Below are 22,006 nucleotides of genomic sequence, written 5' to 3'. Positions count from 1 at the left end.
GGCCTCCTGTTGGATTAGGTATAACGCAACTCCTCTAAGTCTGCGTCATTTGGGAATCCCGTTCATTTCCTATAATTTTTCTGTGCTCTCCTAGGGAAGGTCTTAAATTCGGACTTCCCAAAAAGCAGAGCCTGCATTGACAGCCCTTGGAAGAATTCTGGGCGGTTGAATATGTGAATGATTCAGCTGTTTAGGATGAGAGGCAGAAAGTTCGTGGTGGTTTACTCTTTTTCCTTTTTGGAAGTGAAAGGTCCTCGGCCAACACCCAGAGCATGTTTTTATTCTGAGAAGGACCGGGGATCCGTATTTAACTGTTGCATTATTAGACGCAGTTTTATTTCTGTACAAAATCGGTTTGGAATCCGCTAGTCTTGCCACCTTCGTTCTTTTGGTAATACTTTACCGTTGTTGATAATCTCCAGGAAATGCTCATATGCAGGTTTCATGCAGTGCACGTAGTGCAGGGTGCAAAGATGCAGAAAGGAAAGGGTTCCTGTCCTCAAAAATCTCTCGGGGCATTTATCCCAGCTGGGTTCTAAATTTCTCATGTGATGTGTGGTCTGCATTGTGGCAGTGAATTATAAATTTGTTCCCCTTTAAAAGTTATGGCAATACATAAGGAGCACTGCCTAATACTTGATGCTAACACCAAACAATAGGTCCTTTCTCTGGTGGTTCACAAAACAATTACAGTTTATTTATATAAAATTTAATGTCATAGCATCTCAAGCTGGGAGGTGATCGTAAAGGCACAGGTTTCAAATCCAGATGTGCTTCCCTGGAAGAGAATGTGTAATTGGCAGAGGAAAAAAGCCAGAGAGCACTTGATGCTTCTCAGGGGCGTGCACCTTTCTGTGAAGAGGTGTTGCGTTATTGTTTTCGTGGAAGTAGGCCAGATCTTGAATGAGTAATCCTTAAGGGATTTTAAAAAGGCCTTTTGTCTTTTTTCTCCTTGGCTATTGATCACCTGTTTCATTGGCAGGCTGTATAGGAAGCTTCATCCTCACCATTCACACTCAGTTTGCTTGAAAGTCATTGCATCCTAGGTCTGACCTGGATCCAGCAGGTCAGTTTATTATCCTTGCTTTGGGACCTCGGGCAAGTTCCTTAGCCCCTCAGTTTCCTCGGCTATGAAATGAGGGTAAGAGAAGTATATCTCATAGTGAGTGAAGGTTTTGTGAGTATATGCTTGTAAAACATTTAGTCATTGAAGATGGGGATTATGAAATATTAATTAGTATCTTCATCAAAATTTTCAGGCCCAGTTATTTATCAAGGAAGCAGCCAGACAGATCAAGTGACATTGCCAGGATTTCAGAGCCAAAGACCTTTTGGACTGTATCATTGGTCTTTTAATGAAATAAAGTATTTGAAAGAGCTTTGTACCATGTAAGGGTTATTTATACTATGGAAGACTGTGTTTTTAGTAATACTTGGCTCCAGAAAAACTTGAGGAAGAGGGTACTCATAGTTCTGTGAGGTTTAATAGCATTACATAATTCTTTGAAGCCAAAACCAGGCCTAGTTTCTCTCTCAGTGACAGTAGGAAGACAGATTCTGTATCAGTTTCAGTTGTTCAGAATCTGATGTTACATCTAGCATCACTTGCACCTGTCATCACCCTTCTAAGCTGGGATATATGTTACTCCACCCTGCCCCCACTCCCTTAGCCTGAGAATTTTCCCATCTTCTTGTTTTCCTTTATTTAAACCACAGTGTAATCTGTCTTCATGTCAGGCTCCGTCATTAACAAAACATACCTGCATGAGTATCACCGGTATCACCGAGCCCATCTGTGTAAGAGCTGACAGTGCTTTAAAGGGGGCAGGTGATGCTGTTTGGGGCTGTGGCAGCCATTACAAGGTGCTCAGTGTACTTTACTGCAGATGTTTCACACCACGGACTCACTATCCCAGCTGCAGTTTAAAACCTGTTAGACGTTGGTCCCCTCCACTCAGTGCTGATCCACCACTCACGCTAGTTTTGTGGCAATGCTGTGTTCTCACTACTGTTCTGTAGCTCTTCCTTTTTTGTTGCTTTCAGTAAAATTAGATGAAAATATGCATTGTGTATTCCCGAGAAAAAGTCAGTCGTGCGTTCCTCTGTGTGTAAGGCTGAGGGATGCAGCCATCACAAGAAGCCACTGTCGTGGTTGTCTGTCTTTCTGTTTGACTGCCAGTTAAACAGTGATGTGTTTTTGTAGTTGTGGAATGAAATTAAAGCTTATTCTTTTGCTGACTGAGCTTAGTATAGCAAAATTACCATCAAAAGAGTTGTGTTTTGGTTTCATTTGTTTCCAGAGATGAGCTATTGAACTTTGTAGTTAATTTCAAATTTTAATTTAGCATCTTAACTACTGGTATGATGGTTAGCTGACCTGGGTCTGACAGCAAGATAGCTTTGCATTTCTCTTGTTATAGGAGACCACACTGGGTACACTGCCCAGTGCACATGGAGAGAGTGGCTTAAGATTGACTGTGGGAAGATGTTCTGGATGGTTAATGCTTCCTTCTCGTGCTCTTGAATGTTCCCCAGTCTCAAAGCTTATAAGGAGCTGTAAATCTGGCAGTGTTGAAGTAAATTTAATGAAAGGCCCTGTAAGGGTTATCTTGAAATAACTATAAGTTTATAATTTCTTAGCTAGTTGTGAAAATTGGGAATATTTCTTAAGCATTATAGGCCATTATCAGTATTCTTCACTTAGCTTTATTTTGTCAAAGATTGTGTTTAAATTTTGCCAAAATATGGTGGGGGCATGTGAAAACATTTATAAAGCATTTAGGTCTGCCTCAGTTACAGTAGATATTCAAATGCAGATTAAACTTTGAAAAAAAACAGTAAGCTCAGATTTACTCAGAGATAGGTAGTATAGTATAAGAAATATATATGTATATTTACTCTTTATTTCCTATGTAATAAGAAATAGAGGACTTCCCTGGTGGCACAGTGGTGAAGAATCTGCCTGCCAATGCAGGGGACACGGGTTCGAGCCCTGGTCCGGGAAGATCCCACACGCTGCGGAGCAACTAAGCCCATGTGCCACAACTACTGAGCCTGTGCTGTGCTCTAGGGCCCTCAAGCCACAACTGGGCCCGCACACCACAGCTACTGAAGCCCACGCACCTAGAGCCCATGCTCTGCAACAAGAGAAGCCACCACAATGAGAAGCCCACACACGCAATGAAGAGTAGCCCCCGCTCGCCGCAACTAGAGAAAGCCTGCGCGCAGCAACAAAGACCCAACACAGCCCCCAAAAAAGAAAAAAAATAGAATAACCTATGTATTGAATAATTATATATTATATAAGGTATATTATGTATGAACCATAATAATATATACTATTATATGTAAGAAGACCAAATATAGATTCTAGTTTACTAGCTTGGTGACCCTGGCCAAGTAAATCATATTCGGAGCTTCTGTTTTTTCGGCTTTTTAATGAATGGGCAGAGGGAAAGAATTTACTTGTCAGAGTTGTAAGGATTGAATGAGGTGTCAGAATGCTTATTAAGCTGCACAGAGCTATATTACTGCTACTTACAATCATTTGGTTTCCTAATTTGAGTGTCAATGTCAAGTTACAGTTTGTATATCAAGTAAACTCTCACAAGATTGGCCTTTTTCTGTCTGCATTTTTGCAGTGTTCACCATATATTCTCTCATTCTTGTGAGCCCTGCGAGGTGCAGAGTCCTTTACAAGAAGTAGGGAGGACTGTGGTGGCCTGTGGCTTTAGTATGTAAGGTCCTGGGGCGTCTGCCTTAGTTGGTGGCTTTGGCCCAGCACCTCCCACAGCACGTGGCTGTGGCAGGCGTGCGTGGACTATGGTGAATGCGGATACAGATGTTGATTTGTTTTCTTGTACTCTTTTGTCTAGTTTCAAGAGCAAAGGTAACAAAGAGCAGGGGAGTTCATGTCACTTTCTTCTGTTTTCTTAAATATGTGTTTGTAGTAAATCCATATATGGTAGGAAAATGCAAGGAGTACAGAAGGGTTTCAGTTGAAAAGTAAAATTTTCTGAGTCCTCACTCTCCTAAATCGTACTCAGCAGAAGTAACCATTTAACTTTCTTTTTGATTATTTTGATGGTTATTGCCATAAGTCTAAGTAATTTTAGAATACTTCTACTACCAGATTTATTAATTTTAGATAATATTTGTCGATCCTGCCACATAGCTTATGTGGCAGTGCATTTTCTCCTTCACCTCTTGATTTTAGTTAATTCTCAATCTCCAAATATTATCTTTTATATGTAAGTAACATTTAAATTTATAATTCTGCTTAAAAAATTTTTCAGATATTTCCCTATTTCTGTGAGTTATTGAGTGGCCATGAGTATCATGTCCAAACTGGGAGATTTTTGAGTTGCCAAGAAAATGGGTATAACCTAGGAGTGTCCCCGCAACCAGGACAGAGGATCATCCTAGTTAAAGGCGACTCTATAATCTATTTTTATGCTTTCACTTTACATTCATTTGATTAGATGGTAAAATGGGTAAAACTTACGTACCTTAAGAATTTTCAGTTAGTGATGCTTGTGAGTGCACAGTAAGGAGACTTTGAAAATAGAATCTCAGAGTGTTAATCACATCTGTATTTGGATAGAGCTTATCGTAAGTAATGGTAATTTAATTAAAATCTAACAAAGTAATAGATCAATTCTTTCTTGGGTTAAAATATGTTTTTCACAGTAAGGAAGTATCTTCCAATTCCATTTTAATGGGTGTTTTCATTAGGAATTGAATGAGGGTGGGCCTTTTCAATAACTGTCAGGTAAGCGTGACTTTTTTTCTTAGTTATTAGTATATTAACTAATGGATAGCCTCATAGTGAACTCTGCTTGCATCCCTTGAATAACCCCTCTGGATTATAATGTATTATTTTTACTATGGGATTCTGTTTTTAAATATTTTACTTCAAATTCTTTTATTTACAATTCTTTTGTGTATAGTGTTTCTCAGATTGATGTATTGATGTCACAGGCACTCATGTCACAGGTACTTTCATAAAAAGAATTTGTTAGTTTTTCTTTTTTCCCATGCTCTGGTCTTTGGATTTTTGAATAGAATCCTCTTACAGTGAAATCATCTTGGGCTTTTTGGTGGGTATTTCTTTGATAACTTTCTCTTTTTTCCCTCTGGAATTTATAATGTTTAAACTTTCTATCTCTGTTGGCATCAGTTTTGGTAAATTGTATTTTACAAGGAAATTATTCATGTCATCCAAGTTTTAAAATTTATTTGCAGAGTTGTGCAAAGTAGTCTTTTATGACTTTTAAAATGTTATTGCAGCAGTTATTTCCCTCTTTTTACTTCCTACTTATGTGTTAGTGCTTGTCCCCGTTTCGTCTTGATTCTTTTTCTTTAAACAACTGATATTTTGACTTATGAGTTTTACTAGTTTCCTGTTTTCTACCTTATTAATTTCTCTTTTGCCTTTATTACTTTCTTTTGTTTTTTCCCCTTGGCTTTTTGGGGGGGTGAGGGGTGGTATTTAATTCATTATTTCTATTTTATTTATATGGATCCAAATATTCATGGATGAATTTTCCTTTAAAACTGTATTACTGTTTTAATTGCATCCCATAGATAACTGATATATAGTGTTTTTATTTTAATTTGTTTCATCTTTGACCCAGGAGTTCTTCGAGGGTTTTGTACCAGGTAGAAGCGCCTTTTTTGTATATTATTAATTTCTAGATTTATTTCATTATGATCAGAGAACGACTGAGGTTTTCTTTGCCACCTAATGTGTGATTGGTGTTCATGAGTGGTCCATGTGCCCTTAAGAAGAAGTGGGTGTTCTCTTTTCAGAATGTATGACTTGCTAGAGATCCCTGAGATCTGGTTACTGATTATGTTGTCTAGGTCTTTCATGTCTATACTTTTTGTCCACTTGACCTGTTTTGGACTAAAAGGGGTATATTAATATCTCCTTTTATGAGTGTATTTCTGTCTTTTTGGATCTCTCGTAATTTTTTTTTTTTTTTTTTTTTTTGTGGTATGTGGGCCTCTCACTGTTGTGGCCTCTCCCGTTGCGGAGCACAGGCTCCGGATGCGCACGCTCAGAGGCCATGGCTCACAGGCCCAGCCGCTCCGTGGCATGTGGGATCTTCCTGGACCGGGGCACGAACCTTTGTCCCCTTCATCGGCAGGCAGACTCTCAACCATTGCGCCACCAGGGAAGCCCTGTTGTAATTTTTTAAATTCTTTTTTTTTATTGTAGAATACACATAACATTTACCATCTTAACCATTTTTAAGTGTAGGGTTCAGTAGTATTAAAATACATTCATGTTGTTGTACAGCCATCACCACCATCCCATAACTCTTGTCATCTTGTAAAACTGAAACTCTATACCCATTACTAACTCCCCATTCTCTGCTCCCCCAGCCCCTGGAAACCACCGTATACTTTTTTCATGATTTCAGCTATGCTGAGTACCTCATACAAGTGGAATCATACAGTATTTGTGTTTTTGTGATTGGCCTATTTCACCTAGCATAATGTCCTCAAGATTCATCCATATTGTAGCATTTTTCAGAATTTCTTTCCTTTATAAGGCTGAATAATCTATCGTATGTATATACCACATTTTGCTAATCCATTCATTCATTAATGGACACTAGGGTTGCCTCCACATTTTAGCTATTGTGAATAATGCTGCTATGAACATGATTGTACAAATATCTCTTCAAGACCCTGTTTTTCATTCTCTTGGGTATATACCCCAAAATGAAATTGCTGGATTATATCGTAATTCTACTTCTAATTTTTTTAGGAACTGCCATACTGTTTTTCCATAGTAGCTGTACCATTTTACATTCCCACCAACAGTGCACACAGGTTCTAAATTTCTGAACATGCTTGCCAGCACTTGTTATTTTCTGTTCGTGTTTTTTTAAATAATGGCCATTCTAACGTGTGAGATGATATCTCATTGTGGCTTTGATTTGCATTTCCCTAATGATTAGTGATGTTGAGCATCTTTTCATATGCCTATTGGCCATTCATATATCTTCTTTGGAGAAATGTCTATTCAAGTCCTTTGCCCATTTTTGAATTGGTTTGTTTTTTTGTTATTGTTGAGTTTTAGGAGTTCTCTTTATATTTTGGATATTAATCCCTTATCAGGTATGTGATTTGCAGATTTATTCATTGTGTTCTCTATTCTAGTCCATTGGTCTGTATGTCTTTTTAAATGCCTGTACCACATTGCTTTGATTACTGTAGCTTTGTAGTAAGTTTTGAAATCAGGACGTATGAGCCCCCCAGTTTTGTTCTTCCTTCTCAAGATTATTTTGGCATTTAGGATTCCTGTAATTTCTGATGTAGAAAGGTGGCTGCCAGGTTTTGGTACATAGATATTCACAATTCATATAATTTCATTTGAATTGTATCTGTAGCATTATGAAGTGAATTTCTTTATTTCATTTGATACTTTTGAGCCCAAATTCTACCTTGTCTGATGCCAGCAATCCCTGCTTTCTTGTTACTTGCGTTTGCTTGTTTTAGAGCTGTGTTAGGTAAGAGGATTATACCTGATGCCTGTTGCCATGTGGCCTGTGCTTCCTTGCCCCAGGGAGAGGGCACCTTCCCTCCCCGTTGAGTCCAGGGGCAGTGGCCTGAGTCCAGGCAAGGTGGCCGGGACTGACTTTGAAGTAGGAAGTGAGAGCAGAAGCTGCAGGGGTCATCTGTGCTTCCGTCATGAGAGGAGTACACCCGATGGGGGCCGCATTCCAGAACAGAGAGAAGACCCATGGAGAAAGCCAGCAGAGTCACAACCAGCACAAGGTAGAGTGAGAGAGAGAGAAGCTTTGGGAAGACTTCGGGGTATTTCTTGCTGCAACAAATCTAACAAATGCAGGTTGACATATTTGGCAAACTCCCGACCAGCTCTTTATCTTGAGGCTTTCAGAATAGCTTTATTTTAGTTGTGTCTGTCATATTGAGCACAGAGTTGCGTTTTGTTTGTTTAGATTTGTGAGCAAATCTAAAAATCTTCAGCACATTTACATTATTGGTATGACTGGCATATGGATGATTTTTAATTGTCATTTTGTTATTTTGTTATGTACAGCTGACCCTTGAACAACATGGTTGGAATTGCATGTGTCCACTTACATGCAGGTTTTTTTCAGTAGTAGGTACTGTGGTGCTGTCCGATCTGTGGAATGTGAGGGTGTGGGCGGGGGACTGTGTGTTTGGAGGGCTGGCTGCACCATGGTCAGCGCACCAACCCCCCGCACTGTTCAAGGGTCAACCATATTATGTTTTAATTGCAGTTTTTCTTCATGTGATCTCTTTTCTTTGCTTTTTATTTAGGAAATTTCGTAATTTTATTTTACTGGCTACCTTTATGCCATGAGTCATTTTTAATACCCTTCGCTCGGTTTTCTTACTTAGGCATCTAGTATTTTGTCTGCCCTGGAAAAAATCCATTACCTACCTATGTGCCACTCAGAGAGGGTGTTCTACTTACCTCTTTATCCAGGGTGTGTGTGTATCGGAGAGGTTCAGTTATTCTTGCTCTGCTTACAGTGGGGTTATGTCCTGATAAACCCCTCATAAGTTGAAAATGTATTTAATACACCTAACCTACCGAACATGATAGCTTAGCCTGGCCTTCCTTAAACATGCTCAGAACACTTCCATTAGCCTACAGTTGGGCAGAACAATCTAGCACAAAGCCTATTTTATAATAGTGTTGAATGTCTCTTGCTATTCATTCAATGGGTACTGCAAGTAAAAAGCAGAGTGGGCATCTGGGTCCAGAATGGTTGTGAGTGTGTCAGTGATCGCATGGCTGACTGTGAGTGCAGCTGGTGTCCCTGCCAGACCCATCACAAGAGAGGGTCTACTGCATATCGCTAACTTGGGGGAGGATCAAAATTCGAAGCCTGGTTTCTCCTGAATGCTCTGCCTTCTGTCAGTGCCTTAGTGCAGCTTCTTTGGTGACTAGTGTCATGGGGGTGGGTTGGGGCTTGCTGCCACTCCAGTTCTGCCTCCTCCCGTTTCCTAAGACCCTGAGTTTATTTCCACCTCCGTTTTCTTTCCCTTCACTGCCAAGCCTCCTCTCCCCCTCCCTCCCACAGAAGCACGTCTTCTGGAGTCTGCCGCCTCTAGCCAGGCCACCCTTCCAGCCCTCCAGGTGCTCCAGGTCTCATACCTGCCTCCTTGACCCCACTCTGCGGCCCCTCCTTGCCGGGGTCTTGTCGTCTGTGAGCTGCTGTTGCTGGGACCCTGCCGCATCCCCTCTTGTGTCCAGACGGTTGCTGGGACCCTGCCGCATCCCCTCTTGTGTCCAGATGTCCCCTCCTGATTTCTAGCAGGGGCTGTGTCCCTAGCTCTGCTAGTTCAGGGTCTTTATTTCCCCAGCTTTATTTAAATGAAGTCTTGTTGAATTCTGTCTGCTAGTTTTGCCGTGAGTGTATTATGGGTGTTTGTATCTGCTCCTTGTTGATCTGTGTGGTTCTGGAGGATGTGAGGACGTGCTTGTATTTAGGCAGCCATCATTGTCCTATGGGAATCACAAGTCTGAAAGATTAAATTCAGTTTAAAAATTGAATTTTTATAAAGATTGAAATTAAATATAAAAACTTCTCTTGGCAAGTCATGTTGTGTGTGTCATTTCTGAGTTTATCCAGTAATTCCTATTTTTGGCTTCCTTGTAATATTTAAGTATCTTGGTTTGTTTTACTAAAAGGTCCAATCTATACATATCTCCCCTCTTCAAGAGAGGTGATTCCCCATATCAAGTCAAAGCATTGGGACTATTACCAAATAAAGTCCAAGTAGCTTTCTTTGCTGTACCTGTTCTTGTAACTTTATTTCAGCAAGTTATGCTTAAATGCAGATACTTTTGTCAGACAGTCTTTAAATGTCTCAGATTGTTTCCTGTGTCTGAGAATCTGTGATTATTTTTTCTTACATAAATGGAAATAAAGTGAGATGTTCCCAGACGATGGAATCCCAGTGTCCAGGGCAAAGCACTGAGGCCATCTGTCAAGTTTGAGGCCCCTGCTTGTCTTCTGCCAGCTGCTCTGGGGGCGGCCCTCTGGGGCTTGGAGCTGTGTCTGCTCTTGGGGGGTGGGGGGGAGCCGACAGATGCCTACGTTTGTTGGTAGGCAGTCCGACTCCAAAGCCTGCATGCTTGCCACTCCTACTCCTGTTACTGGTTTGTGAAAAAGCAGAGGACTTCAGTCAAGCAGTTACAGGCTCTTGGTATAAGAATTCAAATGAGCACTAGGAAAAGTATCTCCCTGGGGCCTCTGCATTCTATACCTGCTGCAGGTGCTCTGCTTCCTCATCACGTGGAGGAAGCTGGACTGTTTACAGATATATTAAACCCAGAACTAAAATAACCCTGAAAGGGTTAAGTTTATCTAGGAAAACTCCCAAGTTTTAGAGTCTGTGGAGATTACAGATAATGAAGTATCAGATGAAAGTAAATTGCTTGTTGGAGGGTAAAAAGTAGAATAAATAGTTGTATATGGCTGTGATGTTGTGATATATGAAATATATATTTGTTCTCCACCCTGGGTTCCTGACATGGAGCTGGTAAAGGCTTGTAAGACCCTGAGTGGTGTGGGTGAGAGGGGCGTCTTGTTATTCATAATAAGCCCCTTTCAACCCTACCTGGGTTATGCTAATGAGGTAACTCAAGGTGGGTCCTGATGGCTTCAGGATGGGGGCTGGTTGTCAGAGGAAGCAGCCAGTGATTAGAGGGCTGGAACTTTCCGTTCCACCCCCGAGGGGATTGAGTCAGTCACCAGGGTAGTCAGTCCCTCTGCCGTGAGCCTTGTAAAAACCCGACACGACGGGGCTCAGAGAGCTTCCAGGTTGGAGACACATGGAGGTGCTGCTCCCAGGGAGAGGATGCTCCTGGGTGGATGGGGGCTCCCAGGGAGAGGGGGGCTCCGGGCGTCCTCCCGACACGCCTGCCCGGTGCCTCTCTCCCGTTTTGCTGTTTCTCAGCTGTGTCCTTGATAAGAAACCAGTGATAGGAATGTGTTTCTCTGAGTTCCGTGAATCCTTCCAGCAAACTATCGAATTTGAGGAGGAGGTTGTGGGAACGCCTGATTTGTAGCCAGTCGGTCAGAAGAACGGGGGACCCAGCACTTGCAGCGGGCATCTGAAGTGCGGGTGCTCAACCTGTGGGGTCTGTGTGGAACTGAATTGAATTGCAGGACATCCCGCTGGTGGCCGCAGGGAATTGGAGAGTTGCTTGGCATAAAAAAACCCATGTTTGGTGTCAGAAGTGTTGTGAATAGAGAAACTGTTTCCTTTAATGGTAGAGGTATTTTAAACAGACTTTGAATTTTTCACTTCTTTTCAGGATGCTTTCTGTATTTGCTTGTTGTTTTGAGGGACACGTGGGAAAACTTGCAAATCTGTGATGTGGGCTGTTTCTTCCATGCTGACGCTGGGTCTTCAGCCTTGTGATTGAGGCCTGTGAGCCAGGCCCTGTGCTGGACCCTGTCCCGGCATCAGCCTGGTGGCCGGAGTGGTGTCACTGGTGAACGAGGAGGAGGAGCCTCTCCCAGGCCTGGGAAACTCAAGTGATCCCTGTGTTCAGTCTTCCACACGGTTTGACAGCCCTTCAGGGTGTTCTGATGATGAAGCTGAATTTTGTCTCTAGTCCTGCTTTGGCATCCTCACAGCTCTGTGATTGTCACGCAGTAGGACACTTCTGCTCCAGATCTCGTGGGTTAAGAGCAGCGTTCTTTCCGCCTCAGCAGTTGCCCCACATCTCTGGGGCATATCTCTTGGTGTGTGTCGTTGGTCCCCACGGCTCTTGATTTGGTGTCTCTGGCCCCCACCTGCGCACGTGCTCAGCTGCAGTTTCCCGCTGCTCCCAGGTAGCTCTCACTCACCATGAGGAAAATTCAAGACTTCGGATGAGTGGAGGATTAATAGGCTGGTCTGCGTGTAGATGTCATCAGAGCTCTTTGGAATAATGGGCTGTGATTTTTCCCAGGCTCATTTTTTTCCCTCCTAAACATTAAAACGGGAACAGGTAGGGGCCGGGGGTAGGTAGTTAAGAGAGGCAGGGGCTTGCAGGCAGGCTCCGTCCCAGCTCTGCTGCTCCTGGGGGCTGGGGGAGGCATGTGACTTACCGCATCTCCTTGGAACCTGGGGTGGGGATGTTAGACACTCTCAGACTTCTCCAGCACTGAAGTTAAATACTCTTCTTGGCATTCTGACCTCTTCCTGGGTAAGGTCTTTGTTTTCTTAGTGATTTCTGGTAGGTCAGTGCCATGTACTGTACTATATCACTTTATAATGTAGACTCCCTCAATGAAACTTGTTTCTGTTTTTGAGGATCTTCTACCTCACTTATAGGGGCTCTGGGTAACGATCAGTTGAATTATTTGAATGTGAATTCTGAATATTTGTCCTTAAAACTTATAAAAATCAACGTTCATGGGTGTAGAACACAGTAGGCATTTGGAGTGACTTAAAAGTGTATTTTTTTCATGAATTCTTTAAGTTATGTCTGTTTATGACACATGAGTTCTTTGGTGCTTTTAACATGAGAATTTTTCTGGTGATTCTGTTTTAGGAGAGGTGAGGCAGGTTTTATTCATTATTTTTATAAACATCGCTGAACCTGTTATCAGGTGTCAGCTCCACCACTGACCTTGGCTGGATGACCTTGGGCAAGCCAATGACTTCCAGGTACCGTTTTCTCTTCTGTAACATGGAGATCTTCTGTGGTCATTGTAATAATGAAGGTGACGTAAGGCGTGTGGAAATAATGCAGCATAAAACCTAGCATAATGTAGGTGTTCTATTATTCCTAGCTGAGCCTGCTTCTGAAAATAATAGGATAAAGTACATTTTAATTAAGCTAGTTTATTTGGAAACCTTTAATAAGAACGATTGCATTGGACTTCCCTGGTGGCACAGTGGTTAAGAATCCGCTTGCCAGTGCAGGGGACACGGGTTCGAGCCCTGGTCCTAGAAGATCCCACGTGCTGCAGAGCAACTAAGCCCATGAGCCACAACTACTGAGCCCACGTGCCACAACTACTGCAGCCCACGTGCCTAGAGCCTGTGCTCTGCAACAAGAGAAGCCACCGCAATGAGAAGCCTGTGCACCGCAACGAAGAGTAGCCCCTGCTCGCCACATCTAGAGAAAGCCTGCGAGTAGCAACGAAGACCCAACGCAAACAAAAATAAATTTAAAAAAAAATGATTGCACTATAATTACAGTTCAAGATTCCTGGTACATGTTAGAAAAGTAAGACACAGAAAGTGGCAAACCTTTGTTAGCTACAAGGAGCTGTGGCTAAGATTGAAAGCTTTCTCAAGTTTGGAATTTTCCATTGGGATAATTAGCTTTCTTTTTTAAATGTAGCTTTGAAGTAGAGAAAAAGGAACATGAAGGTGTGAGTGAGAGAAGGCTTTGCCTATTCTGACGCTTCATTTTTGGTGTGGTTTGTTGCCATCCTATTATTGGCTGTGTGACATAACTTCCAAAGGGGTTTTTTTTTAGAGGGGAGGGGAACAGCTTTATTGAGATATAATTCACATACCATACAATTCACCCGTTTAAAGTGCCCAGTTGAGTAGTTTTAAGCATATTCACCAAGCTTTGCAGCTATCACAACAAGCAGTTTTAGAACATTTTCATCACCCCAGAAAGAAACTCTGTACCCTCCCTCCTCATTTTTCCCTAGCACTTCCAGCTCTAGGCAACCACCAGTCTGCTTTCTGTCTTTGTAGATTGGCCTGTTGTAGACCTTTCATGTGAATGGTGTGCTCCTCTGGGACTGGCTCTTCACTTCACATGATGTTTTTTGAAGGCTCGTCTACCTTGTAGTATAATCAGTACTTCATTCCTTTTTATTGTCTGATCTCCTCCATTGTGTGTGTACCTCCTTTATCATTTGATGGACGTTTGGGTTGTTTCCATTTTTGTCTGTCATGAATAATGCTGCTGTGAACATTTGTGTACAAGTTTTTATGTGGACTAATGTTTTTTTCATTTCTCTTGGGTATGTACCTAGGAGTAGAATTTCTGGGTCATATAGTAACTGTTTAACCTTTTGAGCAGCTGCCAAACTGTTATCCAAAGTGGCTTTTTATACACTTTGCCACTTGTACCGGCAGTATATGAGGATTCTAGTTTCCTTACATCCTCCCTAACATTTGTTAGATCTGTCTTTTGATTCTAGCCAGCTTAGTGGGAGTGAAGTGATATCTCATTTGTGGTTTGATTTGCATTTCTCTGATGGCTAATGATGTTGAGTATCATTCATTCATTCACTCATTCATTCATTTATATTTTTGGCTGCGTTGAGTCTTTGTTGCCACGTGCTGGTTTTCTCTAGTTGCAGCGAGCGGGGGCTACTCTTTGTTGTGGTGCGCGGTCTTCTCATTGCGGTGGCTTCTCTTGTTGTGGAGCATGGGCTCTAGAGCGCAGGCTCAGTAGTTGTGGCGCATAGGCTTAGTTTTTCTGAGGCATGTGGGATCTTCCCGGACCAGGGCTTGAGCTCGTGTCCCCTGCATTGGCAGGTGGATTCTTAACCACTGGGCCACCAGGGAAGCCCTGGGTTTTGTTTTTACTTTTAAGTCTGAATAAACATAGTGCTGAACTCTTTGACGTTACAAGTGTCAAGATGTCTTTATCCTAATTTCCTTTGAAAAATGTACGTCTCATTTCTCAGAATGAGTGAAACTTCAGTTTTCATGCATGGAAAAGACTCTGGTTGAGGGTGTAAGCCCTGGGTCCTGCCACATCTGTATTTGAGTCTCAGTTCTGTGGTATCCTTGCTGTGTGGCTACTTTCTTATGCCTCAGTTTCCTTATCTGGACAACAGCGATAATTAGAGTAACTCCTTTGAGCAGCTGTTAAGGTTCTCTAATGCTGGTCTGGCACATAGTAAGTGCTCATTAAATGTTTATTATTTGAGAGAGGAGGGGAGGATTAGGGATGTGGATGGTTGTTATAGTAAAACTTAACCTCATTTTTAAATTTTTCTCAGAGGAAACACAAGAATAGAAGAAGCGTGTGAAATGTATACCAGAGCTGCAAATATGTTCAAGATGGCTAAGAATTGGAGTGGTATGTATAAAGTTTTTGTTTGTTTGCTTTTTAGGCAAATAACTTTAAAATCACTTTGAAGGAGGAAATGACTGTCTGCCTTCCCCTTAGAAAAACTACTGCTGTGGACTGGGAGAGGGGGGCCTTGATCCAAGGGAACAAAGCTTGAAATCCTGGCTGAAGTTTAAGCATAGAGGCCATGTCTGTTTTAGTGTCTGTAAACCACTTCATACAGTGGACATGTGGTGATTTAAAAGACTTAAAGGTACTTGGATTTAAGAATAGTAATCTTTGCTTAACTAAATTAAATTAAATTATTAATGTGCTTAAATAAATTCAGTACCACAAGGAATGAAAGTTGCAGTAAAACTTATTGAAAACAAGTAGGATAAACAGGAGAGTCTGCTTTTGTTTACCTAAACCTTGGTGGAGAATTTCTAACCATTCCTTACTCTGATAACTGGTTGTGGTCCACTGAGAAATGCAGCAGTGGGAGGTGTTATTTCTATAAACCCTGACAGACTTGTCAGTTTCTAACATAATGCTTTCTACCGGGGAAAATTACACAAAGTAAAATCAGAATTCTTTTCGTTGTTCTGAGAGGGAATGGCTCTTTCTAACACTGACTTGAGAAACAAATTTATCCTCTACCCCTGGAGAAAGAAGTTCTGTGGTGGAGACAGCCTTTGATGGGGCAGGATGTGGGTCTCCAGTCCCCTCGCACCTGCGGATGACCTGAGGCAGGGCCTTGCCCTCTCTAAGTGTGTTTCCCTGTGTGCTTTCCCAGCTTGATGGAGATGTCAGTGACACAGCGCATCATGTAAGTGTGAGGTGTGCGGTGTGACGATTTTCCCCCTTGCTTCTAAGGCTGACACTTCAAAATCATTTCAGTGAAGAAAATGCTGTTGAACTAGATGACCCTGAAAGGTCTTTTCTGGCTGTAAAATTCTTTTTATAGGTTTAGTTGTAGGTTTAAAAGGTATGTTCTGTTTCCAGAGTGCATTTATACCTGAATTATAATGTATTTTAAAATGGAGGAGAAAAGAGTATTAGCATTCACATCTTTTGTTTGGTTCAGCTCCTGTAATCATATGTAAAAAGTGATCTTATCTAAAAAGACCCTTTATTTATTTTATCTGGTGACCAGATGTTCTAAACTTTGGAAATTCCTTTCAGAGGGGCATTACCGGTTATGTAACCGAGGGGGACGTGTGTGCACTCCCCACCCCGACCCCAGTGATCTCTTGCCTGTACTGTTACCTCCCTGCTTCTTTACTTTCCTAGTGTGTTTTAACGAAGAAAACAAAGCTATCCCGTTAAATATTAAGTCAGGTCATGTTATTTTAAATCAGAGCTACCGTCCTTCATGGTGCCCTTCAGGATCTACTCGATCTCCCATCCCCTCCCGACTCTGGACGCTTCTCCTGTCCACCCCTCCTTCCCCGGCTCTTTCCTCTGAGCTTCTGCCTGTGCTATGCCCTCCCTCTGGCACTCTCTTCCCTACAGTAGGGCGTGGCCAGTCCCTGTTTTTTCCAGGTCCTTCTACAAATGTCATCGTCTTCATAGTGAGGTCTTTCCTGGCCGTCGCTTTTAAAGATAGCAGTCCTCTCTTCTGGGAAGTCCCGTTCCCTTTTCTCCGATGCCCTTACCACCATCTAGCAAAAATAAATGAAATACATTTGTTCATTTGTGTTGTCTGTGCTTATTATGTGCTGCCTCTCACTAGAACATAAACCTTAGAAAGCCATGGTGTTTCTGGGCTTTATCTGTGATCTACCTACAGGCCCTGGACCAGTACGATAGATACTCAGCATATTTGTGTAGTGAATTAATAAGTGTTAGGTTCTTTGAATTTGGGACTAACAGATACACACCACTATATATAAAATAGATAAACAACAAGGACCTATTGTATAGCACAGGAAACTATACTCAATCTTTTATAATAACCTATAATGGAAAAGAATCCGAAAATGAATAGATATGTATATAACTGAAACCCTTTGCTGTATACCTGAAACTAACACAGCATTTTAAATCAACTCTACTTCAATTTAAAAAATGGTTAAAAAATGAAATAAGAAACTGAAAAAAAATCAGGTTCTTTGAAATTACTTCCATGTCCTAGTGGTGGTAATCATGACACCACTGCATTTGTTTATAGTTTTAGAAGTTCTTTTATAAACTAATTCATCTGCTACTCCAATTTTGAGAGGTCATCCTGGCAGGTATTAGATGTTTACAGTTGAGGAAATTGGGCCTGAGAAAGCGTGTAACTTTGTCTTTAAAGGAGCATGTATTAAACCACTTCCAAGTTTGGAGAGATGGAGCTGGCGTTTGTTAGCGGTGGTGGGAGTGAGTGCTCAGACTGAAAGAGTGAGCCAGCACCTAGTTTTGGAAGGTGGGAGCGTGAAATTATAAAATCAAAGCTCTAAATATTGTCTGGGGAGGAGTTCCTGGTGGGGCAGTGGTTAAGAATCCTCCTGCCAGGGGCTTCCTGGTGGCGCAGTGGTTGAGAATCCGCCTGCCGATGCAGGGGACACGGGTTCGTGCCCCGGTCCGGGAAGATCCCACATGCCGCAGAGCGGCTGGGCCCGTGAGCCACAACTCCTGAGCCTGCATGCCACAACTACTGAAGCTCACATGCCTAGAGCCCGTGCTCCGCAACAAAGAGAAGCCACCACAACGAGAAGCCCGCGCACCGCAACGAAGAGTAGCCCCTGCTCACCGCAACTAGAGAAAAGCCTGCGTGCAGCAACAAAGACCCAACGCAGCCAAAAAATCAATCAATAAATAAATTTATTAAAAGAAAAAAAATCATCCGGGGAAGTGGAGCCAACATGGCAGAGCCTGCATGCCGTGTTGTTACCCTCAGTCAGGGAAGAATGGACCACAATTGGTTCTGGGATGGCCAGCACAAATAAACTGTCAAAAATTAGATTATTGGCGGGAGAGGGAGGATTCGGTTGTAAAAGAAATGATGACATTTAAACACAGCGAAGCACAGGTGTTCTCTAAGGACAGATTTACGTGTGATAATGACAATGGCCAATACTCGTGCACGTGCCTGGGCCAGGCCGTTCTGAGCGTTTTGCTTAGAAGATCCAAGTGATGGCTACACACTTCTGAGGCCGAGCCCATCAGAGCCACTCTTCGGCCGCTACGTTCCTGAACTGCCACCAGGAAGTTCACAGCTGCCTGGAGGACCTGGGTGCCTGCCCACCACCCTGGCAGTCGCTTGACCCCTCCTCTGGGCCTCTGGGTTCGCGGTCCACCAAGGTAGGGGTCAAGGCCTGGCGGGCAGGCTTCTGCAGTCCCAGCTCCAGCCGCAGGCCAGTGTCTGCTTGGACTGGCAGGGCCCAGGCCACGCTGGTGGGTAAATATTTTCAGAAGTGCCTGGGTGCTCTTTTGTCTTGCACAGAGCAAGACTTGAATCTGGGCAGGCCGGCTCAGGGGTTTGTGCTGCCTCTTCTCCCTTGGGTGAAGGTCCAGAAACCCCAGTGGGAATTATGTAGTTTCCTCTGGGAGCGTGGTTGGGACACGGAGAACCACTGAAGCTTCAGTGGAATTGACTGTTCTGTTTCCGAAAAGAAATTTAAAGTAAATGTTTTTAATACCATCAGGGTTCTTAGGCGTCTGTCACTATTTTTTATACTTTTCTGAATGTCTTTGAAACGTTTATGACTGAAAATTTTTTTTAAGTACCAGGAGGTTTTGTGATACTCTTGGTCGTGCCTTTCCTAATGGGGCGAGCTCTTCCTCCATCCCTGCTAGTCCTGACTTCCGACTCCAGACGCTCATGAGCTGCCCCCAGTCCTGGTTCTCCTCTGTGCTTGAGGACCTCGTGGTGAAGTGGGTTCATCCTCATCCAGGTCCCATGCTGACCTTCACAGCCTCCTGGGTGGGCCTGACCTCTTCCGCCCCAGCCCGGTCCTTCCTCCTTCATTCCTCCATTTCAGCCCCACCAGAAGCCACGTTTCCTGATCCAGAACCTTTTCTGGAAAAGCTGAGTGCGTGAACCTCTCACGCTGTGCCCCCGGGCAGCACCCGTGTGACTGCGGGGAAGTGTGCCAGTTCCACACCAAGTGGGACATGCACAGTTCAACCTCATGGGACTCTGTCAGACTTCGTCATAAACTTAGGAAAGAGCTTTGACTTTCGAAATTATGGGCCTCATCTTCACTCCTTGAGAGCGTGCTCCATCTGGGAGCCTTTGTCGCTGTTTCTCCGGTGATGCCAGCTGAGCCAGTGGACACAGAGAGATGGGTGGTGCGCATCGTTGCCTGTGGGCCCTCCCGGCCTCACACCTCCACGGAGACGCCCTTTTGGTGCGGGGTCTGTGCTGGGGATAGAGCTGAACACCCACCGCCAGGCGGTCAGTGTGGAAGGAGGCCTGGGGCTGAGAGGAGCCCTTGTGGCTGTCCCCCTGGGTCCTTGGCGTCTTTGTGGCCACCTGAGGTACACTGGGTCACAGGCACGTGTCCTGCTGTCAGGAATGGGGCCTTCCCCAGGCAGGCGTGGGCCTGGCTCCTGGAGCAGGGCCGCTCTGCAGGGTGCTTGCTCCTCTGTGTTAACTTAGTCATTTGTCTTTTTCAGCTGCAGGAAATGCGTTTTGTCAGGCAGCCAAGCTCCATATGCAGCTGCAGAGCAAACACGACTCCGCCACCAGCTTTGTGGATGCTGGGAACGCCTACAAGAAGGCAGACCCCCAAGGTGAGCTGCGCTCTGTCCCGTGCCCGCCGGACCTCCTGCAGGTTGTGCTGCGAGAGCGAGATGCTCGCGCTTCAGGACGGTGGAGATTTGGGGATTTTTAACTGCAATCATCTGAAGCTTTTATGAGGAGAAAATCTGTTAAATTTATCCAGCTTAGTGCTCAACACCATTTTCTTGAACTCCACTGTGGAGTTGTATTGTGGACAGTTTTTTGGAAGTTAGCGTTAATTTTATCTAAGTTTTATCTTAATTGTGTGAGTGAGTACATCGCTCACTAAAGGAAACGAGTGTTCCCTCACTCCGGAATAGTGTGTGTGGAGATCCAGTTAATGGGAGGTCGTAAAATCCTATAGTTGAAAGCAGCTTATTCACACAGCATTCATGTGACTTCTTTAAAAAGTGTTTTTCAAACACTTTAGGTTTTGAGGAAAGAATGATCTTGGGTATTTGAAGAGGTGACGTTTTGCAGACGTTCTTTTTTTGAGTTAGAGGAGTGCACACTTAGCGCTTGAAGGCCTCATCTCCTCCCTCCACACATGCACTGGTGGCTGTGGAACCTCCTTCCTTGTTTCAGCAGCCCGTTTTAACACAGAAATCCCAGCTCTTGTGAATATTTCACACTGAAATAAGCTATTTCAAGGGCTGTGGAATAAGGATTAGCCACAGTTTATTTTCCAAAGGGGAAAAACTGGGCACAGCCTAAGTGCACAGTAGAATCACCTCACATCAGTATTTCAGAGTGTGTTGCAGGCACTGAACCCCTGGCTTCAGGGCGTCTCACTGACCTGGGAAATGTTCTCACGGCAGCTGAGGAGCCATGGGGATCCGAAATCTGAAATTCACAATATGTCAGTGCTCATAGAAATGCATCCAGAAAACACAGGGAGGAAAAGTGCATCAATATGCAGCTTAGGGGGAAATTGCTTTTATTTTCACTAATCTCCTTATCTTTCTGATCCTTCTGTCAGGCCTTTTTGCTCTGCTGCCTCTTTAGAGCAAAAGCAGTAAACTTGGAGCCGCTAACCGCTTGCCAGCATTGTAAACGCCACCGTGTGGTGGGGAGCTGTCGGCTCACTGTTTCAGAAAATGAGTGTCATTAGCACTCTCGTTTATTAGATTTTTTTCTTCCTATTGGTATTTGTTAGTACACCGAAAGTTAGCATCTTTTAACACTGTACAAAAAGTACTGTCTTTCAAAATTAATACATATACATGATACCAGCGAGGAGTGCGCTGCACTTAGGTTTTAGTGGATAGATTGACAGGTGTTGATGACACTTCCGTGGACAGGCTCCCCGAGGGGCTGGACGTGTGTTTGCTTCTTGCCAACCACCCTGCCCCCGCCCCGCCCCGCCCCAGCGGGGCCCCTTAGCCGTGTAGAAGCAGCCAGGAAGACAGGCTCAGCGAACCCTCTGACTGAATGGATTTTTCGTTGTCTTTCTTGAATGCCTTCGCTTCAGAGGCTATCAACTGCTTAAATGCAGCCATCGACATTTACACAGACATGGTAAGACATGCCTTGCTTGAGCGGCCGTGGGGTGGAACCCTCGAGATAGCTCACAGTTAACCGGGATGTGACTGCTTTGTTTCCTCCCCAGGGAAGGTTCACGATCGCGGCCAAGCACCACATCACCATCGCGGAGATCTACGAGACGGAGCTGGTGGACATCGAGAAGGTGTGCGGACGGGGGGAGGTGGCGGGCAGGGTCACGTGGAGACCTCGGGCTGGGGTGGGGGCGAGAGCCCTGCCACCTCCCCAGCTGCCTCCGTCCAACTGGGGACGGCGTCTGTGTAAGACCGAGCGCCGTGGGAAGCAGGCGCGAGTCAGGGAGGAATGACTTGCACTGTCTGGGGCGGACGGTGAGCTCTCAGAGGTCACCCTTCACCCCCTGCCTGCTACTATCGCTGGACCGTTGTCACTCTTGTCTCTCTTCCTCTCCTGTTTCACCTCTTCCCTTGGCCTCGGGAGCACGGCCCCCGCTTGGTTCTCTGCCCCCCACCCTTGGCTGGTTCCTCCTCTCTCCCTTTGGGGCTGGGCCCTCGTCTGCTCTCACTGTGCTCGCTCCCATGGTCCTGTCTGTGTTCACGCAGCATCGCAGCTTGAAGTGTCCCGTGTATGCTGGCAACTCGCCATCCTCGTTCGCAGGAGATCAGATTGTTTCTCCGCTGCTTCCAACCTTGCAGGTGGCCTCCTGCGCCCCACGGATTGGCCCCTCACCCAGCACCTTTCAGGCTCCCCTCTTC

General features: G+C 44.1%; 1 protein-coding gene across 3 annotated transcripts in view; it reads left to right on the top strand.

Annotated features, from left to right (window-relative positions):
• The window catches only part of NAPB (NSF attachment protein beta), a 40,935-nt gene that overhangs the window by 2,942 nt on the left and 15,987 nt on the right, over positions 1–22,006 (top strand). For 2 of the 3 annotated variants that reach the window (XM_059036854.2, XM_067012981.1), the window contains exons 2-5: positions 14,991–15,070; positions 19,646–19,762; positions 21,223–21,269; positions 21,361–21,438. In XM_059036854.2, coding sequence (XP_058892837.1) covers positions 14,991–15,070; positions 19,646–19,762; positions 21,223–21,269; positions 21,361–21,438 — 322 coding nt within the window. The remainder of the gene's footprint in view (positions 1–14,990; positions 15,071–19,645; positions 19,763–21,222; positions 21,270–21,360; positions 21,439–22,006) is intronic. The other variant, XM_067012982.1, reaches the window with a different exon arrangement.

The sequence above is a fragment of the Kogia breviceps genome, chromosome 14 (genome assembly GCF_026419965.1).
Source record: "Kogia breviceps isolate mKogBre1 chromosome 14, mKogBre1 haplotype 1, whole genome shotgun sequence".
NCBI classification, from domain to species: domain Eukaryota; kingdom Metazoa; phylum Chordata; class Mammalia; order Artiodactyla; family Physeteridae; genus Kogia; species Kogia breviceps.
The sequence above is the reverse complement of the archived record's forward strand: the minus strand, read 5'-3'. Positions and strand labels throughout refer to the sequence as shown.